The sequence below is a fragment of the Pleurodeles waltl genome, chromosome 7, assembly GCF_031143425.1.
Source record: "Pleurodeles waltl isolate 20211129_DDA chromosome 7, aPleWal1.hap1.20221129, whole genome shotgun sequence".
Classification (NCBI taxonomy): domain Eukaryota; kingdom Metazoa; phylum Chordata; class Amphibia; order Caudata; family Salamandridae; genus Pleurodeles; species Pleurodeles waltl.
The window spans coordinates 282,588,829-282,613,626 of NC_090446.1; the positions used below are offsets into that span (position 1 = coordinate 282,588,829).

The 24,798-nt window shown below is 44.2% G+C and overlaps 1 protein-coding gene across 5 annotated transcripts in view; it reads left to right on the forward strand.

Annotated features, from left to right (window-relative positions):
* SPATA2 (spermatogenesis associated 2) overlaps positions 1 to 24,798 on the forward strand; it is a 175,997-nt gene that overhangs the window by 44,242 nt on the left and 106,957 nt on the right. Inside the window, exon 1 of one of the 5 annotated variants that reach the window (XM_069243658.1) lies at positions 1,904 to 2,024. The exons of the other annotated variants lie outside the window; for them this stretch is intronic. Coding sequence (XP_069099759.1) covers positions 2,022 to 2,024 — 3 coding nt within the window. The 5' untranslated portion in view covers positions 1,904 to 2,021. Of the gene's footprint in view, positions 1 to 1,903; positions 2,025 to 24,798 lie in introns of those variants that run through there. 5 annotated transcript variants of the gene reach the window in all.

Genomic DNA, 24,798 nt, shown 5'->3' on the forward strand with positions numbered 1-24,798 from the left:
AGGACAATGTGGGGCCACACACACAAAACAATAACGTTTTCATACCATTGAAAATGCTCAAAGGAGATGCAAAAACCTGATGCTACTCTTTTGATCAGATAGATTGGACATGGATAGAAAGGGTCTTACAGACAGTGGGGCTTGGAACTTGCCTTCAAAGCTGGACCATTGACAGATATATAAAAAAATAAAATAACTCAGAGCGCACGATTGAATCAGCACTGTTCCACACAGAAAGGGCATCTAGGCAGGAATATTCCTTCTCCTCCCACCCTTTTGTGCTACCAATCGAACCCTTGACCAGTGCCATCAGGAACAACTCTGACTTCCTGGGGCTTTTTATTGGATGCGAAGAGTATTAATTAACAATGTTTCCAGATGATATCATGATATTCCTCTGTAATCTGAAGGTCACTGAATCCTTTACGTGCGTAGCTTGCACATTGTAGGCAAATAGCAGGATTTAAAATCCATGCAGAGAAAACGGAGGCACTCTTGCTGCACCTCGACCACCAGTAGAACACAGGAACTTGGAATGATTCCCCTGAATTGTATTCACTCCCCAAGCGATCACACATTTAGGGGTTAAGCTTCGGTGTGAAGCTAATGCCTGTCCAAGTGGCACACTCCAACTAGTATGCTTTTCGTCAGCACTTCTTCTAGATAGGTAGAAAAGCCTTTTGTCAAATTGAACACAGTCCCGAGAATTCTTGATGTGTTTCAAACCCTCCCACTTAAGGTTCTGAAAGACTACGTAATCAGATTTCAATCCCACAAACTCGTGTCTGGTCCAATAGGAAACCCAGAATTACAGTTAAGCACACATCTGTTACACTGTTGACTTGGGTATTCCACATATTCACAATTACCACCTAGCCACATTATTATGGAGGTTTACAGAATGGGAAAGGAGGGGGCTGTCAAACAATGGACCGGCATTGATCCTCTGATAGCTACAGTACCCTTTTGAGAAATCCCATGGATACAGCGATGATATAGGAGCTGTGGCCTATACTCCTCCCCAATCACAACAGATTAATAAATTGTATATAAATAAAGTGGCTCCATTTAAAATTTACTGTAAATGCCAGGAATTCGAAATCGAAGGCTAACAATTAAATTAGTATTCTCATAGGTTCATGGTAGTAGTTTAGGGGCATCTAACAGAATATAGTATGGACGATATGTGGCTTCAATTGAACGTAGAAAAGATTCAACCTTTCTATTAACTTTTTTTAATTTATATTTGCACATTAAATAAAATGTTAGCATATGTGCGTGTGTTTCAATGTTTGCTTCTGTATTTTATGTGCATTGTTTTGCAGGGGATAAACACTATAGAAAGTTGCGGAGTAGGACATACAAAAAGAGGGCACTGGTTGACACATCTGGAGGCCTCCTTTGAAATACACAGCTTGAAACTCTAGCCTGATTTTACTGTGCTCTCCAACCGTGAAAGAGCTCCTATAAATCCCGAAAGAGCAAACCACTATGCATAGCTATTACAGTAGCAATGCAGGTAATATTGGTTAAGCGGAACACTCAGTCCCCCCCCCGAACACTAAGGACTGGCACCACAGAATGTGGAAAGTCCTCGCCATGAAATAAATCACACAACATTTAGATCCACGTTATAAAGTATTACAACAGTTGTGCCGCCTTTATAACGATATTGTCCAAAGCATAGAATATGGTGAAAGCATATCCTTTATCTCAGAATAACACCTTATTTCAGATTATCGTTATCGGCCACTGAGCAAAACATGGGGATAGTAAGAAGCATTGAACATTAACTGAAGTTCCGACATGGATTGTTCACCAAGAGCCAGTGGGATAATCTGGTTATTTCTAGCCCGAAGGATGATTAAGCCCATGTGCTAAAAATCTTAACTTTCTTCCTTCAAAGGTGGAAATGCTGAATGATGGGAGGCCGGTGGTGGAAGTTGTTTGTTAGGGACATTTAAAGAATAAAAAAGGCACTCCAAAGTACAGCCCCTCGCCTGCCAGTGGATGTATGGGAGATGGTACGTGTTTTGAAATGGCAATAAAATGTTTTGAAACTAAGTCTTTGGTTTGTAGGGTCCCCTGGATGCCGGGTGAGCCCAAAAGGTTAATATGTGCTGCTATGTTTAAGATTAAATGTATTTGAAACACCAGCTGTTTTTCAAAGGTAGACTTGACTTAGTCATAGTTATTATGGCTTGCTCATTTCCTGTGCGGTGTGCCCAAACCTACGTTAGGGTATTTTTTAATCACTTGTGCAGCATTGCAGGACCAATGAATGTTCGGTATTTTCATTTGGTTTTTGCATACTTTATTGTTCTTATTGTATTGTTAGTGTCCCCGCTATTTCTGGCAAAACTACTCTTGTTTTTCTTTTTTTTCTTGTTCAGTGTTTAGGGAGCGAAGACTGGCTGTTATTCCTAAAGTATGATTTATGGGTACTGGTAAATGTTTCGTTTATCTTGATTCTCCGTACCTATTCATTTTATCTTTCAATATCGGTTCTGCTTGGCCAATACAGAATAGGGCATTGTAATTTACGGTTCAGTTGCCTCCTGGTTCGGCTTGTTTTTGGACAAACTGTGACAGTTTTGAGACACAGCATCTATAAGCATCTGAGGAACTTAGCAGTACTTTTTTAGTCTGGCCCTTCAGTTTAACATTTTTGTAATGTAAACCATGCTGCTAAATGTTCTCCCTAATTTAAAATTGTTATTTTGTAAATTCATTAACGATTTTGAGGAACCCTTGATCATTGTGCACAAATGACTTTCTTGAAGTCAGAATTGTCTGTTTTTCAGAACCTTGTAGCTTTGTGTACTAGGCTGACTGTTCCCAACTAACTGCAAGAATGTAGCAAAAATAGAAAAAAACTCACTTAGTTTAAAAGAATGCTTTCCACGGCTTAAAGTTCTGTTTCTAGCGTAGAAAAACTTGCAGATCCTTTTTTAATGAAAACTGCAAATTTTCTTCCACCGAACACTTATTGTATTTTTAATCACAGTTTACAGTTTTATCTGTTGAAATAGAATGAATATATATGTATATATATATATGTTCGATGTCATGTGTAGCTGCAGATACACATGCTGTGCATTATCCTGCCATCTAGTGTTGGGCTCGGAGTGTTACAAGTTGTTTTTCTTCAAATAAGTCTTTTCGAGTCACAAGATCGAGGTACTCCTCCCCTTCCGGCTCCATTGCGCATGGGCGCCGACTCCATCTTAGATTGTTTTCTTTCCTCCATCGGGTTCGGGAGTGTTCCTCTTCGTGCCGTGTTTCGGTTCGGAAAAGTTAGTTAACAATCGGAAAATTCGACGGTATTGTTTGCACTTGGTATCGGTTTAGTAAGAGCACATCGACACCGAAGAACAGAAGAGCTCCGGTAGCCCTTCGGGGCTTCCACTCCGCGTCTTCAAGGCTCATGGAACGGACCCCATTCCGCTTCCGCCCCAAATGCCACGCTAAGTATCCTTATACAGACCAGCATTTGGTCTGTAATTTGTGTTTGTCCCCCGAACACAGAGGGATACCTGCGAGGCCTGTCGGGCATTTCGGTCGAAGAAGACACTACGGGACCGGAGAGCTCGAAGGCTTCAAATGGCGTTGCCCCCGGCTGGACACCCCGACGTCGAAGAAGAGGGGACAGTCTCCATTCCTGATTCGGACTCAGACGAGCCCGAGAGTGAGCAGCCGGAGAGGCATCAAACCGTGAGTAAAACAGCCCCGGCCAAAACTCACTCCAAAATTATGAAAGCCCAGGGGATGCCACCGCCGACAGGCCATGGCTTAACCCGTAAGCACGGTGACCAAGCATCGGCACCGAAAAAGGGCACACACGAGCTGAAGACCATCCGACTCCGGTCGAGATACCGGCACAGAGTATACTCAGCACCGCGATACTGGCTCCGACCAAACTCGGCACCGAGATATCGGCACCCCGAAACTGAAAAAGGTGGCTTCGAAGCCAAAAAAGACTGCTGAAAAGGGTTCAGTGCCGAAACATCCAGCATCAGAGCCAAAACAAAGCTCCTATACCGAAGAACAAGGCCTTTCATCACAACTACAAGGCCATAGGTTTGGACAAGAACTAGAGATGGGAGAGCCAGACTATACACAGAGAAGGCTCCATATACAGAAGGACACATGGAAAATAAGAACTCTTCCCCCAATTAAAATGAAACGGAAACTGGCTTTCCAGGAAACTGAAAAACAGCCAAAAGCAAAGGTGGCTAAAGAAAAAACTCCACCACGTTTTTCACCAGAGCCATCGCCACAGCACTCACCGCAACTGTCCCCAATTGCAACACCCCCAGTGATGCAATCACCAACTCACACAGAGATGAGCCAAGATGACCCAAATGCATGGGATCTATACGATGCACCAGTATCCGATAATAGTCCTGATTACTACCCGGCAAGACAGTACTGCTTACATGCAGGTGGTTTCCAGAGCAGCTACTTTCCACAACGTAGCACTGTATTCTGAACCTATAGAGGATGACTTCTTATTCAATACCCTGTCATCAACAAATAGCCAATACCAAAGTCTGCCGATGTTACCAGGCATGTTAAAACACGCGAAACAGGTGTTCGAAGACCCAGTCAAAGGCAGGGCCATCACACCTAAGGTGGAGAAGAAGTACAAACCTCCCCCTACGGACCCTGTGTACATCACGCAACAACTAACACCTGACTCGGTGGTAGTAGGAGCAGCCCGGAAAAGGGCAAACTCACAGACTTCGGGGGATGCACCGCCACCCGACAAAGAAAGTCGGAAGTTTGATCCAACAGGGAAAAGGGTTGCAGCACAAGCAGCCAATCAATGGCGCATTGCCAATTCACAGGCTTTATTCACAAGATATAATAGGGCTCATTGGTATGAAATGCAACATTTCATTGAACATCTACCCAAAGAGTTTCAAAAGCGTGGACAACAGGTGGTGGAGGAGGGCCAAAGTATCTCCAACAACCAAATAAGGTCCGCTATAGACGCAGCGGACACAGCCGCCATAACAGTAAACACAGTGGTCACCATTCGGAGACACGCATGGCTATGCACCTCCGGATTTAAACCAGAGATCCAGCAGGCTGGGCTGAATATGCCTTTTAATGGACAACAGTTGTTTGGGCCGGAGGTGGATACAGCTATAGAAAAGCTAAAGAAGGACACGGACACGGACACGGCCAAAGCCATGGGCACGCTCTACTCCCCACAGAGCAGAGGCACCTTTAGGAAGCCACACTTTAAAGGGGTGTTTCGGGCCCAAAGCACAGAACCTTCAACCTCACAGGCCAGACCCACATACCTGGGCCAATATCAAAGAGAATGCTTTCGGGGACAATATAGGGGTGGACAGTTTCCTAAAACAAGAGGGAAATTCCAAAGCCAGGGATGTGGAATTCCTATAGCCCGACGCCCGGGACATCTTGTTTGGGGTCAAGGGCAACAAGTTTTTATGTTTACTTTGTCCTTGGGACAAGTAGGCCCAACCCCCTGCAGCACAAACCCTTTGGTTGCTTGTTTACAGAGAGTGGAATTCTCTGCAGTTGAGGTAATGTGTTTCCAAAAGATAATGCTGTTCGAACTTGTATATATGGTTCATTATTTGAAAGCCTTCATTATTAGGGTGAGTGCTGTAAATAAATGTTTTAAGGTCACACTTCACTACTGACGTTGGTTCCAGTACAAAAAAAAATAAAACGTGTACACACATGTTTGAAAAGTTTAGGCTAAGAGGCTAAGTATAATGCTCCCAGAATGCTCTCTGATTATATGCAAATGAAGTGTCATTTAGTAAAATGTGTTGATGCATGCTAGTATTTCCCAAAAATATTTCTAATGGAAAATCAGTGTAACCATTTTCAACACGATTATGGGAAGCATGAAAATAAACAAACACTGACAAAGCCAACTGATCTGACATATTTTTATAAGTCTTTTAGTTTCATCAATGCGTGTCTTGTTTTGACATGGCTTTTGTAACACTTTATTCTTGTGGGAGCTACCAGGCACTCAACATTGTAACAAACATTGGCAAAACCCCCCCAAAAAGTTTTTGAACTCTTAAAGCACACGTTGCCACCAGCGGCATAACAAAGGCCCCGCAGCCGCCCTTCAGGGGGCCCCTCCAGCACAGCACCTGCCCTGAGTGAGTCTGGAGAGGGGGCTCCTCCATGTTCTTTGCAAAGGGGCACCCTCCAGTTTTGTTACGTCACTGATTGCCACTGTAGTTCCTGACACTGAACAAAACTACTTTGTGTGGCAATATGCTCCTTGTGGAAGAGCAGAATGCAATCGCTCACAGTTAAGCCAGCCGAAAGAGAGAGAAATAGAAGTTTAATAAAAACAAAATGTCTTTGTTAACACCAGACCTAATTAGGGACCAAGACCCACATGTAGGTAGCTTTTTGCATGTCGCAAACAGCGACTTTCGCTGTTTGCGACATGCAAAAAGCACATTGCGATACACAAACCCAGTTTTGCGATTCAGTAACCTGGTTACCGAATCACAAAACGGGTTTGCGACTCGCAATTAGTAAGGGGTATTCCCTTCCTAATTGCAACTCGCAGTGCAATGTAGGATTGTTTTGTGACCGCGGGCGCAAACCAATCGCAGTTTGCACCCATTTCAAATGGGTGCTAACACTTTCGCAAAAGGGAAGGGATCCCCATGGGACCCCTTCCCCATTGTGAATGTCACTGTAAACATTTTTTCAGAGCAGGCAGTGGTCCTGCGGACCACTGCCTGCTCTGAAAAAATGAAACGAAAACGTTTCATTTTTCGTTTTTGTTATGCATCTCGTTTTCCTTTAAGGAAAACGGGCTGCATTACAAAAACAAACAAAAAAAACTGCTTTATTGAAAAGCAGTCACAGACATGGTGGTCTGCTGTCTCCAGCAGGCCACCATTCGCGAGGAGGTCACAAATTGCGACCCACCTCATGATTATTCATGAGGTGGGCATTTGCGAAGCCCTTGCGAATCACAGATGGTGTCAAGGACACCATCCTACATTCGGATTTGCGACTCGCAATTTGCAGGTCACAAATCTGAACCTACCTACATGTGGCCCCAAATTCTTAAAGAAAGTCACAAAAGTGCACCCATGGTATATGTCGTACCCCTATAAAATATTTGTGAACTGTATTTTAGCATGGGTAAATACGATGTGTAGATTTGCTCATGTGAAAATCTATTGAGCATTTGCAAGTTCATTTTCCCTCCAGCCACTTTCTTCCCAACCCTGGAAGAAGTTCTAATTCTGCCATTGTCAGGAGTAAATGTCCAACCTTTCTTATTATGGGAAAATATTAGAGAGAAGCTGGTAAAAATCTTTAAAACATGCAGGTTAGTAGGTTTGCAGACTCAAAGGCATTCCAGCCCTGAAACTATTGCTTACTGCTTCCTCCAGCCCCATATGCAGATCTGCAGAAAGGTGGCAAAATAAGGAAATTGCTACAGTAGCGATTGAAACTCCAAGTATTCAAGCCCTACTATGGTAGTAGCCCTGGCATAATCAGAGAGGCTATTAATTGCTGCCATAATTTGTCGCCACACTACATGGCACCAAAGGGACAACTAGATCTTTTTACAGGACAAGTAGATTTGAGAAGCAACCTGTCCCCTGGACAAGTAGATATTTTAATAAATTCCACACCCCTGAAAGCCCAAAAACCCCACAAACTAAACAGTGACTCCAATGTCACAAATCCCCAACACATGACACCAGTGTGTGTGTGGGGGGGAGGAGGGTCGCAAATTATTTAAAAAATTGGGAAGACAGAACTACGGACTCATGGGTCCTAGCCATTATCCAACATAGTTATTGCATAGAATTCCTACAATTACCACCAAATGTGCCTCCAAAAACACAAAACATGTCCAAACAGCACTTGGATCTATTACAACTAGAAGTCCAAGCGTTGTTACAAAAAGAAGCAATAGAACTAGTACCCAACCATCAGAAAGGAACAGGTGTTTACTCCCTGTATTTTCTAATACCAAAAAAGGACAAAACACTGAGACTCATCTTAGATCTCAGAACACTAAATCTTGACATCAGATCACTTTCACATGGTAACACTTCAAGACATGATTCCATTGCTCAAACAACAAGGCTACATGTCAACATTAGACACTCAAGGATGCTTACTTCCATATACCCATACATCCTTCCCACAGGAAATACTTAAGGTTTGTAATCCAAGGAGTACATTTCCAATTCAAAGTGTTACCATTCGGGATAACAACAGCACCAAGAGTATTTACAAAATGTCTTGCGGGAGTATCGGCACATATCAGAAGACAGCACATACATGTATTCCCGTACCTAGACGATTGGTTAATAAAAACCAGCACTCCGAAACAGTGTCTTCAACACACACAATACGTCATAGAAACCCTTCACAAGCTAGGATTCTCAATAAACTACCTAAAATCACACTTAAAACCGTGTCAAATACAACAATACTTAGGAGCAACAATCCACACAGAAAAAGGGATTGCCACTCCCAAGTCCACAAAGGGTACAAGCATTCCAAAACATCATACTAAACATACACCCAAACCAACAGTATCAAGTAAGGTTTGTAATCAAACTTCTAGGCATGATGTCTTCATGCATAGCCATTGTCCCAAATGCAAGATTACACATGCGGCCCTTACAACAGTGCCTAGCAGCACAATGGACACAAGCACAGGGTCAACTTCAAGATCTAGTGTTGATACACCGCCAAACACACTCCTCGCTTCAATGGTGGAATCCTATAAATTTAAACCAAGGGCGGCCATTCCAAGACCCAGTGCCTCAATACGTGATGCTTCTATGGTAGGGTGGGGAGCACACATCAACCAGCACAGCATCCAGGGACAATGGGACACTCAACAAAGCCAGCTTCATATAAATCAACTAGAACTACTAGCAATGTTTCTAGCGTTGAAAGCATTTCAACCACTAATAGCCCACAAACACATTCTTGTCAAAACAGACGACATGACAACAATGTATTACTTAAAAAAACACGGAGGCACACACTCATCACAACTGTGTCTCTTAGCACAGAAGATTTGGCATTGGGCTAATCACAATCACATTCACCTAATAGCGCAATACATCCCAGGAATTCAAAACCAGTTGGCAGACAATCTCAGTCGAGATCACCAACAGATCCACGAATGGGAGATTCATCCCCAGATACTACAAACCTACTTCCAAAACTGGGGAACACCGCAAATAGACCTATTCGCAACAAAAGAAAACGCAAAGTGCCAAAACTTTGCATCCAGGTACCCACAGCCTCACTCCAAGGGCAATGCGTTATGGATGAGTTGGTCAGGGATATTTGCTTACGCTTTTCCCCCTCTCCCACTCATTCCGTATCTAGTAAACAAACTGAGTCAAAACAAACTAATACGAATAGCACCAACTTGGGCACGACAACCTTGGTACACAACACTACTAGACCTGTCAGTAGTGCCTCATATCAAACTTCCAAACAGACCAGATCTGTTAACTCAACACAAACAACAGATCAGACACCCGAATCCAGCATCGCTCAATCTAGCAATCTGGCTCCTGAAGTCTTAGAATTCGGACATCTAAACCTCACACATGAATGTATGGAGGTCATCAAACAGGCTAGAAAACCTACTACAAGACATTGCTACGCAAATAAATGGAAACGATTTGTTGTTTATTACTTGCATAATAATCAAATTCAACCATTACACGCGTCCGCTACACACATTGTAAGCTACTTACTACACTTACAAAATTCTAAGCTAGCTTTCTCATCCATTAAAATACATCTCACAGCAATTTCAGCTTAACTGCAAATTACGCATTCAACTTCACTATTTAGGATCCCAGTCATAAAAGCTTTTATGGAGGGTCTAAAAAGGATCATTCCACCAAGAACACCACCAGTTCCTTTGTGGAACCTCAATATTGTATTAACAAGACTCATGGGTCCACCATTCAAACCCATGCACTGTTGTGAAATGCAATACTTAACTTGGAAAGTAGCCTTCCTGATAGCTATCACATCTCTCAGAAGAGTAAGTGAAATACAAGCCTTTACCATACAAGAACCCTTTATACAAATACACAAACATAAAGTGGTTCTACGTACAAATCCCACATTTTTACCAAAAGTTATATCACCGTTCCACTTAAACAAAACTGTGGAACTCCCAGTGTTTTTTCCACAAGCAGACTCTGTAGCTGAAAAGGCATTACATACATTAGACATAAAAAGAGCTCTAATATACTACATTGATAGAACCAAACAGTTTCGCAAAACAAAACAATTGTTTGTAGCTTACCAAAAACCTCATACAGGAAATCCAATATCCAAACAAGGCATTGCCAGATGGATAGTGCAATGTATTGAAACTTGTTATGTTAAAGCTAAAAGAGAACTGCCTATTACACCAAAGGCACACTCCACTAGAAAGAAAGGCGCCACAATGGCCTTTCTAGGGAATATACCAATGACAGAAATCTGTAAGGCAGCCACATGGTCTACGCCTCATCCATTCACTAAACATTACTGCATGGATGTGTTAACAACACAACAAGCCACAGTAGGACAAGCAGTACTAAGAACTTTATTTCAAACAACTTCAACTCCTACAGGCTAAACCACCACTTTTGGGGAGATAACTGCTTACTAGTCTATGCACAGCATGTGTATCTGCAGCTACACATGCCATTGAACGGAAAATTTCACTTACCCAGTGTACATCTGTTCGTGGCATGAGACGCTGCAGATTCACATGCGCCCTCCCACCTCCCCGGGAGCCTGTAGCTGTTATAAGTTGATTAAAATTAAACTCGTAAATTTGTAAATATAATACTTTTAGTCACATTATGTACATACATACTTACTCCATTGCATGGGCACTATTACTATATACACAACTCCTACCTCACCCTCTGCGGGGAAAACAATCTAAGATGGAGTCGACGCCCATGCGCAATGGAGCCGAAATGGGAGGAGTCCCTCGATCTTGTGACTCGAAAAGACTTCTTCGAAGAAAAACAACTTGTAACACTGTGAGCCCAACACTAGATGGCGGGATATGCACAGCATGTGAATCTGCAGCGTCTCATGCCACGAACAGATGTACACTGGGTAAGTGACATTTTTTTATATATATATGTTATGGAAAGATAAGTAAAAAATGACTCAAGCCAGGAACAACCATTCAAGTGGGTAATTTGCTTTAGTATAGCCATAGCTGCATTTATGCCTGGCATTAAATCCATGTTCATGTATTTATTGGTGACATACGGTTCATTTGAGGAGCTCCATTGAGGTAAGATGCCTTGCTTGACCCTGTGGTTACTGAGGCCCACGCACCTAAGGTATTGTCAGCACTCCCGCCTTGTGCAACCCAATCAATGCAGTTCTGTTTATCTAATCCTTTCCTCTCTTCTTTCTATTTCCTATTTCCCTATCTTAGTACTTTTGCTTTTTTTTTTCTCTGTCCACCTATTTCCTCTACCTTATTCCTCACTCTTGCTTTTCTTTATATTACTCATTCTCCCTTTTTACCTTACCTTCAGTGCTCAGAACATTGTAATAACTTGGGATATTACTTGAGGGGAGAAAGTACTCATCTCAAGTAGTAATTGCCATCCTTGTCAAGGTGAACACTCAGTCACTGAATGAATTTGAGACCAACCCCCTGTCGTTGTGGCTCGGAGCAGTCAGGTTTACCTTGGATTCAGTGTGTAAAGTATGTGCAGTATTAAAACAGTAATACTGTTTAAATCAAAATAATAAAACAATCCCAAAATGAATTAGAAAAAAAACAAGTAAACTCCAATAATCAAAATAACAAAGATTCTTTGATGGGAACCAGAGATGTGAATTTCTTTATATTTAAGTAGAAATGGCACGAATAAGCAGAAGTCATCAATGACTGTCGATGGTTGCAGTAGAACAATGCTTAGGTTCACTTTGATGCTGACCCCAGTTGAGCATGGGTTGAATACACTAACAAGGTTTTCCAAGTCATGACTTTAGTCTTTAAGTCCCAATGCACCACTGGAGTGCACTTCTGAAGCACCCAGTAATTTAGGAGAGGCACTTAGATGCTCACAGGGTGGTAGCGAGGGTCAGCAAGAGGATCTGTTCCATGTTCAGAGGCCACTGGTCAGTTGCAGGAAAAGATCTCTTGTAGCTTGTGGTCTGTAGCTTTTAACAGGTCAGCCTTATGTCCCTTGTAGCCCGTTTTGTTCTGGCTACATGAGAAAGAGCAGGTCCAGTCTTCCATGCTATATATCTCAGCAGGTTGTCTTTTTCTAATCTTCCTCACGTCCTGGAGTTTTCCAAAGTGGATGCCTTGCACTAGGTAGACATGACTCCTGTGGACAGCCTAACCAATGGGCATCGGTTCGTGGGCTAACCCTACCCAATTTGGGCATTTTGAAGATGGCCGAAGTCTTTGACCACACTAAACTTGGACTTTAAGAGCTAGCTGTGTGTTTGGGGTGTACTGTGGTAATCCTAGTGTCAACCCACATCTAACGCTAAAATTCAGTTTAAAACCGTCCCTGAAACCCCTGCAAACTCAGTCACAAGTATAGTAGGACAAAGCTAACGCATCGCTTTGGCATTCTGTTTCCTTTCTTTGATGTGGAGGCCTGTCTGGCTGCAGGGACAAAATAAAGATGTATTCCTGGGTGTTGTCTACATCTGGTTGTGACAGGGTAGGCCTCGCCGAAGTTAATCAAGTCATTGGGCCTTGACCCCAAGGCCATCCTGCCAAGTACACAACACCATCTCAACACACCCAAGCTCTTTTGTCCATGTACTGGGAGCAAGTTGACACTTAATTCACTTCCATTAAAATGCTAATTACTGGCTGGCAGAAGGGAAGAGAGCAAATGCAGATAAAGCTTTCAGGTTCTCCATGCAGACTAAAGGTACATTTCTGAAACTCATCTTTTCAAAATACATATTACAAAACCGACTTCACCAGTCAATTAGGCTTATATTAAATATTTCAAAAAGTCCAAAAATGTAATTAGTAGTTTCCTAGGCAGAGACAACCATTATTAAACTTAACATTCTATCCCATTTATTTCATATGGAACAGCCAACCCCAGTACAGTGAAAATAACTTTGGATGATCTTGGAGAAAGGACACCTAACCAAGAAGTGTCCTTTTATGCAGTTCCAACTCTTGCTCTTCCTCTTCTTTCTGTAACAATATCCTAACCCCCCTCCTGCTTCACATTTTGACTCATTCTGCTCTACTCTTTTTCCATGATAGCATGTTCTTTTCATCTTCCTTTGGTCTCCTCTCCCTCAACTTTTTTCCCTTTTTTTTTTCCCCCTGGTGTTCCTCCTTTCTTGAGTATATCTTTTCTTCCTTTCACATAACTAAAACAGCACTGGAATGTAATTCTGGTGATTCTTGCAGGCAGTGTAAGGGGGGTGAGGGTTGGGGTGACTTGCTTCAATACATTTCCACTTGTTCTTTTCCAAACCTCTGTTACTTAGAAAGTTTCTGTGGATTTGCCAGTTAGATGACATAGCCACTTGAAATCAATTGGCATATGTGTCAATAAAGCCTTGAGAGCAGATCACATCTTGATCGTCCAAGTAAGTGCTGTTGAGAGTAGAAATCTTGTGGGGGGGGGAAACAAGTGACAGGACAAAGTAAGTTGTAAGTCAAATTGTATGCTGCATAACCTGTTTCTAAAGTACTAAACACCGGCCTCTTCTCATGGTATCAAAACAATAAAGGATTTGGTGAAACAGAGCTGCAAAAAAATATAGTCTGCCTTCTGACGCTATAGCTACGTAGTGATGTCACCGATGCCTTCGCCAGTTCTTGCTTTTTAGGCAGCAACCTTTGTGTTAGACCTGGCATCCTTGGCGTGGTCTCCAATAACATTTTGCCTCTGCTTTCCAGGTTTTGATGGGGACTCTGTTTTTGATACTCTGGACACTTTACTACTGCTAACCAGTCCTAAAGTGCAAGTGCTCCTAAGTAAAATGCATGTGTAATTCGCTATCTTTGTGTGACATATTTAGTTTACTATTACTTTTCTAGTAGAGAGCACTAGAGATGCCCAGGGCTTGTAAATCAAATGCTACTAGTGGGCCTGGAGCACTGGTTGTGCCACCCACATTAGTAACCCTGTAAACATGTCTCATACCTGCCTCTCCAGTGTCTGTGTGTGCAGTTTTGAACTGCCAGTTCGACTTGGCAAGTGTACCCACTTGCCAGGCCTAAACCTTCCCTTTTCATAGATGTAAAGCACCCCTAAGGTAGGCCCTAGGTAGCCCCACTGGCAGGGTGCATTAAATGTTGCTGCTGTGATATACTGTTGTGTGTTACATATCCTAACAGTGAAATACTGCTAAATTCAGTATTCACTGTTGCAAGGCCTATCTCTCATAGGTTAACATGGGGCTGCCTTTAAGTATTATTAAAGTGCAGATTCCCTTTGAGAGCAGATGGAAATGTGGAGTTTGGGGTCTCTGAACTCACAATTTAAAAATACATCTTTTAGTAAAGTTGTTTTTTGGATTGTTAGTTTGAAAATGCCACTTTTAGAAAGTAGGCATTTTCTTGCTTAAACCCTTCTGTGACTGTCTGTTGATTGATTGCCTGTCTGGGTCAGTTTGACAGTTGGGCTGTTTGTAAATCCCCTCTAGACAGTGAGACAACAAGAGCTGGGGGTGTAGCCTGCATATCCTGATGAGCTAAATTGGAGAGAGGAGTGGTCACTTACACCTGAATGGGCTGTGCCTGCCCCCTCACAATGCAGTCTCCAACCTCCTGGTGTGTGATGGCGGCCTGGCCTGGGCAAGGGAAGATCTTGTGAACAACATAGACTTTCCTTTGAAGTATGCCTACTTCAAAGGCAGTAAGGAGTATAAGTATTGGACTCAAAACCCCTGAAAATTAGACCACTTCTGGAACCAAGAGGAACCTCTGCCAAGGAGAAGAACTGAGGAGGAGTGCTGCCCCTGCCCGTCACTATGCTTTGTTGTGCTATCCTACATTTGCTGCTTTTGCCTGTGAAAGGGGACAAAGACTGGATTTTTTGGTATATTCCTGCTTGTGAAGAATCTCCAAGGTCTTGGACTGAGCTTGCCTCCTGTTTTCAAGTCTCCGGGCCATCAAATACTGCCTCTGCTAACATCTGGACTCTGCTTAGACTCCTGCCCTGCCAAGTTGTGTCCTATCCAGTCCCTGGGCCCTTGAAAGGTGAAGTTGGCATACAAGAGCTGAAAATCCACGCACAGAATGCTGTGCGGGGAAATTTATGACGCACCATCTGCAACGCGGCTGATAAACGACGTGCCACCAGCTTCGTGGCTAAAATCGGCACTCCATCTGCATCGTGGTTGGGAGATCGACGCATCAGGGCTGGAGAAACGATGCACAACACACACTTGCGGCTGCTGATAATGAGGTAAACCCCACACAGTGCTGTTTTCTAACACGTGCAATAGGATTTTCCACGCATAGTCCCTGGGCGTCAGTCAACCCAACTCTGCGTGGATTCGAAGTGCCCCCTCCGGAAATCGACACATCTGTCTTGCGAGGGAGAAAAACGACGCATCACCGACCCGACAGGAGAAGAAATGACGCATGGTCTCCCTTGCAAGGAAGGAATTGACGCATCACTGGCTTTTCTGAAGCACGCTCGCCCCTTGCAGCTTTATTTTTTACGTAAACGAGGTACTTTGTGCAAAATCATCGTTTCCATAGTTTTCTATGGAGTAAGACTCCTATTATTTTGAAAATTCATATTTTAACTTGTGTATGTCAGATTCTTGTAGTTTTGGTCTCTTTGATTTCAATAAATATTACCTAATTTTCTAAACTGGTGTGGTTTCCATTTTGTAGCGTTTTCACTGTGTTGCTGTGTGTATTGGTACAAATACTTTACACATTGCTTCTGAGATAAGCCTGACTGCTTGTGCCAAGCTATCAAGGCGGGGTAAGCCAGGGTTATCTAAGTGTGTTTCCTCCATTGCCCTGACTAGAGTGAGGGTCTTTGCTTGGACAGGGGGTTACTGGACTGCCAACCAAAGACTCTGTTTTTAACTCAGTGCTTATGTTTACACACCTGTAAGTTGAGCAATGTATTGTACCATTGGGTATGAAGCCTTCACTGTATGAAAGTGGCATGCATGGGGCCGCAATAGAATTTCGCTGTTTCAACAGACTTACACGATGATTAACAAAGTAAACATATTCTGCTACCTTATTAAACCTAGCTTGCCCTGTCAGCCGTTATGCCATTAAATGTTGCATGTGGCATGAACCAAATGATCACTGCAAGTTATGTCTTCTGAATAATAATTGTTGTCATGACTATAACCTGCGTTAAGTAATGAATTTGTAGTTTGTATTTCAGTGGTCAGCTACTGAGTTCTAAGTTGTGCTTCTCTCTGGTAAAAGTGACTTTTGTAAATCTACTCTTTGGTGATTTGTGCTAAGTGTTCCAGTTTGAAAAGTTCTGTTAGGTAAATCTTAGCTAATTCAAGTATCTGTAGCCTTCCTCCTTTATTTTCATTGGTTAAAAATGCTTTGCAGTGTGGGAGGGGCACCAGAGAGCTCGACCGCAAGATTGCCATCACTCTGGAATGCTTCACTGACTGGGGGCTGAATATTGTCATTTGTCTGACTTGAAAACCGGCTTCTGTGTATGTACCCGCAACACTGCTTTTATAGGAGGACCCACTTTTGGCTGCAAAGACGGCACAGAAGTGACTGAACCCACCATCATGCTCCGAGTGGCGTAGAGAGCAGTCCATACGTGAGGCCTGTGGAGGCAACTACAGCCTGAGACTAGTGGAGACACCTACTCCGGTGCTCGACATACATGGGACCTGCGAACTGGAGCGGTGAGAAGGGAAAATTAAATGGGCCAGAAGATGCGACTCACCTTACTAGCCAAACACCCTACTGCAGTGACGTTACTGCCAGTCTACTTCTGTGGGCTACCAGAGGCTTCCAAGCTCGCCACATAGCCTGCTGTGGTGACTCTACTGTGGATCAGCAGCTGTGGGAGGGTTACATTTGTGCCCCTCCAGTGACTGGGACAAGCTCAGCAGAGCATAGGCATGATCCCTAGCTGAGCATCTACGGGTGTTGCTGACCCTCCGCGAGCACAGCACAGCATTTGATGATTCAAGAGACCCTCACCTGAGCAAGTGACTACCAGTTAGCCAGTGTCCTCCGCTTGTGGCCTGTGGGGAGTGGCAGGGCAGGGTCTCCCCACATTCGCAGGGCCTGTCTCTACCTACATCCCCAACAGAGATTGGTTTAATGTTGGCCCAGAGCACAGCTAAAGCCAAAATGTCTTGCGACTACTTTGCATCCTCGTGCCCAATACACCCCTCCCCCAAGAATATTATTTTGGGGTGAGGTGGGACCCTCCTAAAGTATGATGCCCACTTTGCCCAACTGACTGATGCTGCCTCCCTTGCGACTGCACCAACACAGCTATCCCACCAATTAGATGATGAAAGCCAACGCAAAGCAAAAAAACCTCACATTTGAAAACCGTCAAATGATGTGCACGACAGAACAACCAATGGAAGATAGCTGTGCTCGGGCAGTGGAGAGAGCACTCCCCCAGAGGCACATGCGTGCAATGTTCCTAGATTTAAAGCTCCACCTAACCGCCGTTCACACCAAGATTGATCTGTTGACTGACACATTTGACTGGCTCAAAGAAAGAGCTGATGGCCACGAGAAGGCATAACCCAACTTGAGTCACACTTCAACCATTGAAGACGACTGGACACTGGTGAGTGAGAAATTGCTCCAAATGGAAAAGGTTTCAGAGGTCATCGAAAATCAAACTGAAGGCCTTGAAGCACGCTCACAACAGTACAATGTAAGAATCATTGGTGTTCCAGAGTTCACTGCCACATGGAGAACTACATTGAAATTATGCTGCGTGGCCTTTTTGGGAAGTCTCTCTGCCATGTTGAGGGTCGAGAGCACACAGATCCCGGGGTCCACGTCCTCCACCTGGAACTCTGGCCCGACTCATAACTGTCCACCTTCTAAGCTACAGGGAGAGAGACCCAGTGCTGCAACGCACAAGAGATCAATAAACCCTAATTTACCAGGGCACAACAGTCTCCTTGTACCTGGACTTTACGGCCGTCGTACAGGCAGCCAGAAGAGATTTTTCTTTTTGCCCATTAAACGTTCCCTTCTCAAGACAGGTGCAAAGTACTCCTTCCTGTACCCAGCCAAACTCTGAATTTTCCATGCTGGAAAGACCACGTATTTCACCAACCCAAAGGCGGCCGTCAAATTTAAGGGTATCCCAATAATTGCATCTAGGCTGCACACTGAAATCACCTACACTCAATAGGGACACTAACGTGAATGCTTAAGCTCTGTGCGCTCCAGCTGTATTATTACTTGTTTGACTCCCGAGCACCAATGGTATTATTTGACATGGGAGTTTCAAATTTGTAGGACCTCCTGGACTGTTGGGCTTGTACCATATATATTTATAATCAGCGTGAATTGCCACTATAATCTCGTCCCCAGCTTCTTCATAGGTGGGAATGTGCTGGGCTTCTAGCTGCCCCATTGGGATGAGTCCCTGGTTTGCTTTCTTTCTTTTCTTTCACCAGTGCCAGGTGTGGAGTGAAAGGGATGCTTTTGGTCCGGTTGGGGAGTTGAATTGGGTGGTACTATTGTTAAGGTATTGTTTTTGACTGTTATCTATTCTTGTTTTTTCTCTCCCTTCTCTTCGTCTACCTTCAGTCAGTGAACACCCACTAAGCAACGGCTGTTTCCCCCCTGCAAGGGCACACTGGCTGAAACCATGAAGGACACACTATGGCGCCATTAACTTGTGTGACGTGAAATGTTTGTGGATTGAATGACGCGCGCAAGACATGCACGTGCTGATGTATTTGCAGCGGTACGGCTCAGACGTTTGCTTCCTACAAGAAATACGTCTGGTAGAGGGCACACTGGGCCACCTATGAGTGGGCTGGATATGGGAAGGACACATAGCACACTTTTAGAACTATGCGCAGGGGTTACGATTTGTCCGGACAGACCTACCTTGACACACAAGTGAAGCCCTCTGTGATAAGCAAATTCGCTATGAAATACGAGCAGGCATGTTTCAAAGTCTCCTGATTATGCTAATTTCCATTTATGGCCTTGGTGTGGATGATCTTGCCTTTTATGCTGAGGTTTGGAGACTTCTTGTCTCCCTTGGCCCTGGGCAACACTATGGGGCGGAGATTTTAATGTAGTGCTTGACCCCTCAGCAGACAGATCAAGCGACTCTCTGCTACCCCACCCTACTACACTCCATCATGGAGGATAATTACGTCACTGACCTATGGAGAGCTCATCATGGAGACAGCGGTGAGGGAACATGTATTACCGCGGCCTGCCTCGATTGGTTGAGGTGTTGATTTTTGGCTGGCCAGGCATCATGTTGATGGGTGGAATAGTGAGGTTTTTCACATGTCCTGTACCCTTTCAGAACATGCCCTGGTTCTGCCTTGTTTCTCCCCTCTGGATTTTAGGCCTCGGCCTTTCACATGGCGCCTTCTGTGGGGTGCACTGCGCAATTGTGTGTTTTGAGAGGAGGTGCAGGCGCCACATAACTTGGAAACGGTGGATTCTTACACCACACTCTGGGGGGCGTTCAAAACTGTAATCCGTGGGATAAGTATAACCAAACAGGCTGGGGTACTGCACGCACTGATGGGTGACTTGACACACCTAAAGGCTGAGATCAGGGTACTAGAGCTTCAGTTCTTCACTGACAAAAGTGAAACCATGCTAGGTAGCGTTTGAAGCAAATTGAATTATTTCAAAGACGCCGCACACAGGGACACACATCAAAGCAAGGAGGTCCATGCCTGGTGATACGGGGAGGGCAACTGGGCAGGCAAAACACTTGCGAATATGTTGCGTAAGTCTTGGGCTAATAATCACATTGAGGAGCTGAGAACCGACTGCGACAAAGTGGTAATTAGTGGCAGTACTGAGGGAAATGACTCATTTCGATTCTACACTGAACCGAGATAGATCAGTCATCTGCACCCCCAGATCCTGACTTCTTTGACTCGCTACAACTCCTCTGGCTAGAGAATGGGCATCGTTGGTTCCTAGATGAGCCATTCACAGTACAAAAACTTGTACAAGCGATTAGTAGGACCCAGAGTCTAGATGGACTCACTACTCCATTTTTTAAAGAGTTTGCTCTCCTCTTAGCCCTGCGGCGCCTCTCCATGTACGAGGAATCGCTGATGTGAGGTATTTTATCACCGTCCCTACGGGAGGCGCTGCTCATTACCATTTTAAAGCCAGACAAGGATCCACAGAAATGTGAGTCCTATACGCCATGATTAACATGGATAATAACATTCTTACCAAGATAATTGCCTCCTGGCTGATCCTGCTGCTTCTACTCATTGTCAAACCAGATCAGGGTCTGACAACCTTCGGACTTTTTTGCTGTACTAAACACTATTGTGCGCAGCCTCTGTGCTGCCGTGATTTTTCTAGACACCACTAAGGCCTTTGATTCCTTGGAATGGCCATACCTGTTCACATTGAGAAAACTGGGCCAGATACTGAGAAAAGACAATCTCAGCCACCTCCTCTACGCAAGTTCTGTGCCCTGCCCCTTCACATTAATGGACAGATTAACCCCCATATCCCTGTGACTCTGGGCATGCGCCAGGAGTATCTCCTGTCCTTTTTGACATTGCAATGGAACCGCTCACAGCTAGACTCCGTCAACACCACTCCCATCATGGCCTGGCCTTTCTGCCTCATGTTGTTTTGGTTTCCATGCACACTGACAGTGTTACCCTATGTGTCAAACACCTTGGTGAAAATTTAGATCCCCTTGTTAAGGAATTCACCAGGTTGAGGGGGTGGAGGGTGTTGTCCTGAATTTCTAAGAACTCGGCAAAATCAGTAATTTTCCCACTCATGACAGTGACCCAAGAGGTTGTGTCTGAGTTCCCTCTGTGTTGGGGGACTGAGCCGGTTAGCTACCCTGGGGTCTAACTGAGCCAGACTTGGACACTTTGTAGCCCTCAGAGTATGGCTGTTTGGACTGTTGGAGAAGCGTGTGGTGATATGGAGTAATCTTCTGCTCTCTGTGGGCGATAGGTTACCATTGGCAAAGATGGTGATACTTTCCAAAATTTTTATTCCTGTTCATTAACCTCCCGCTGTCACAATACTTCTAACGACACGTCTGTTCCTTTCTTATACAGAGGTGTGGAATTTAATAAAATATCTACTTGTCCTGTAAAAAAAAATCTACTTGTCCCTTTGGGGACAAATTATGGCAGCAATCTCATTATGTAAGAGCTCTGATTATAACCTCTCTGATCATGCCAGGACTAATACTATAGTAGGGCTTCAATACTTGCAATTTCAATCCCTACTATAGCAATTTCCTTATTTCGCCACCTTTCTGCAGATCTACATATGGGGGCTGGAGAAAGCAGTAAGCAGTAGGTCCAGGGCTGCTTCCCTTTGAACCTGCAAACCTACTAACTTGCATGGTTTAAGGTGTTAACCAGCTCGTCTCTAATCTTTTTCCATACTGCGAAAGGTTGGAAATGTACTCATTACAATGGTAGAAGTTCTTCCAGGATTGGGGAATGAAGTTGTTGGAGTGAAAGAGAACTTGTAAACGCTCAATAGGTTGTCACATGAAAAAATCTACACACGCATATTTGCTTGTGCTAAAATACAGTTCATAACTATTTTCTAGTACGATTTCCTGGTGTACATCTGTAAGTTCTTGTGAATGCATAAAAGCCACTAATTGATACACTTGTACCATGGGTGCACTTTTGTTGCTTTCTTTGCTTTCTTTAAGAATTGAGTCACTAAAATGTCTTGGCGTTAACCAAGACATTTAATTTTATTAAAATTATATTTCTTTCTCTACCTTTCTTTTGGCTGGCTTTACTGTGAGTTATCACATTCTGCTGTTCCGCAAGGAGCATATTGGCACACAAAGTAGTTTTGTTCAGGGCTAGGAACTACTGTGGCAATACGTGGCGTAACAAATCTCGAGAGGGCTACTCTGCAAATAACATGGACTGGGCCCACCTTCCTCCAGACTCAGGACAGGTGCTGTGCTGAAGGGGCCCAGAGTGGTCCCCCGCACTTCAGAGGCTGAGGAGCCTTTGTTACACCACTGGTGGTAATGTGTGCTTCTTGAGACTCAAAAACGTGTTTTTTGCTTTTTGCCAGTGTTCGTTACAATGGTGAGGGCCTGGCAACTCCCACAACAGTAGTGTAATAAAAGCCATGTCAAAACAAAACATGCATTGATGAAACCAAAAGACTCCCAGCAAATGTTACATCGGTTGGGTTTGCCCGTACTTGTTTATTTTCATGCTTCCCATAATCTTATTGGAAATGGTTACATTGATTTTCCGTTAGGAATATTTTTTTGTAAACTCTAGCATCCGTCAACCTATTTTACTAAATGACGCTTCAAAGAAATAGCACCTAAAATTTCATACTAGCGTAACGTTTTTTTCCTACTTCCATTTATTTTCTGAACATTTTATTTTGAAAGCAAAGAATAATCATTCTTGCTTACAAGCTTATCAAAACATTTGTATTTAATCACAGTGTGTTCCGGGAGCTGTATACTTGGACTCATATTTAAACGTTTCAAATGTGTGTACACTTTTTCTTTTCTTGAACCACTGTCGGTAGTGCAGTGTAACATTAAAGCTTTATTCACAGCACTCACCCTAATAATAAAGGCTTTTGATTAATAAACCATAAATACAAGTTCGAACACCATTAACATATGAACACACATTACCTCAACTGCAGACAGTCCCTTCTCTGTAAATTGGCAGCCAAAAGGTTTGTGCTGCATGGGGTGGGCCTATTTGTCCCAAGAACAAAATAAACATGAAAACTTGTTGGCCTTGACCCCAAACAATATGTCCCAGGTGTCGGGCTATAGGAATTCCACATCCCTTCTTCTAACACTTCAGAGGGTGGGGAAGCAACCCCAAATTGCTTGATAAGTCCTTATGCTTCCATTTGAGCTGGGCGGACTGACAGCACCACATATGGACCTTTTGCAAATTGCACTTACACACTATAATAGTACACTATTGGTTATACCCCACCTGGTATCTCGCATGGCACCCAAACATGTCCACAGAGCTCCATGTCCCCTCTGATTGGCATTTTACCAAACTCCTATATGTCCCAGGGCCACGATTGACACTGTGGGCTGCACAGTCTGAGTTTGGGATGAACTGAGGAGGCGGGCCGGAATAGATTCCCTCTTTTGCCCCTCTGCCCTGCTGATTGGTTATCCCGCCTTACCCCTCATGATTGACACTGGCACATGCAACATATTGCGCAAGCTGAACCTCACAACCACAGGCGACATTTATCCAGAAGCCTCCATCATCTCTCAGCAAGCATGGCAGGGTCCAGCTATCTCTATTCTAGACACACTCACATTCTTCCAGCTGCTAGCAACGATGCGTTGCCTCCATGGCTCATTCCCTGCGGCACCCCCCCATCTTTCCGAATTGTTGAAGCTTTTCTGGGTAAACCATTCCCATGCAGTCTCATCACTAGAACATAGTCTGATATGCAGGATACGGATCCAGTGCATGTCCCTTGCAATAGGCAGGCGTGGGCTGACGCCCTTGACACCTCCATTTCAGGGAAGCAGTGGCACTTCTGCTGCATTCAAGCGCTATCACCCAACTACCAGCTGTGCTTAGTGCATTTTAAATACTTACATATGCGCTATCACACCCTAGAGCGGCTGCATAAAATGGGTCTCCTGGAAGATGCACCCTGCACCCGGTGCCGTGTGCCGACTTTTTACAATTGGCCTGGGACTGCTCGGGTGAAGAAGGGGGGGGAAGTTATGGAACACTGTCTTTGATGCTGTTGACAACATAGCTGACCTCCAGCTGGAGCGCTCGCCCTGGGTTGCACTGCTAGGCTATGTTAAGGAGGATCCTCCAGAACAAAAAAAGTTGACTGTGCTTCTGTTGCTGCTGGCTAAGCGACAGTTGCCGATGTATTGGGGTGCTGCCCAGTCCCGCAAAAGGCTGCCAGACTCAAAGATGTGGTGCACTTTTATGATAGCTTGACAGGATTCTGGGAGCTGTGCTAGTGAGCTCGTGTCCCAGGGACATTTGGGTCCCCTTGGAGCAATACCCGAGTGCACGGGCAGGTAGTGGTGGTGGTGGTGGTGGTGGTGGTGGTGGTGGGGGGTGGGTGGGGGTACGCAGCGTCCGATGCCCTGCCAGCAGATTAGGAGATGTTGAGCCTGTTGCCCCCAGAGTGTCTGTGGTTCAAGATGGCTGCATGCTGCTGTTAAGCCCTTAAGGCTGCAACTGTACTACTCCAGCAGGGCCCTGACCCGCAACAACCTTGCTGAGTAGCAAATTCCCCCTCCTCCTCCCTCTCCCTCCCTCTAGTGAAACACCCACTGTTCTTATTGGATGGGAGCTTTCTCCATTGTATGGCACTTGTAGTTACGAATTGATAGTGATACCTCAACACTGCTGATGGATATATTTAACGTGTACTGCTGAGTCCCTTCTCTTTCCTTCTCTGTATTGGTTTTGAATTGCTAATAAAACAAATTAAAAAAATGCTTTGTGGTGTAAGGAACAAAATGCACAGCCTTTTAGTTTGTATACCTTCATTAAAAAAAAAGAAAGTGGATGTGATATTGAACCTGCAAACGAGGTTTGTAATGATTGTAGCTTCCCAAGTGCACACTTCAG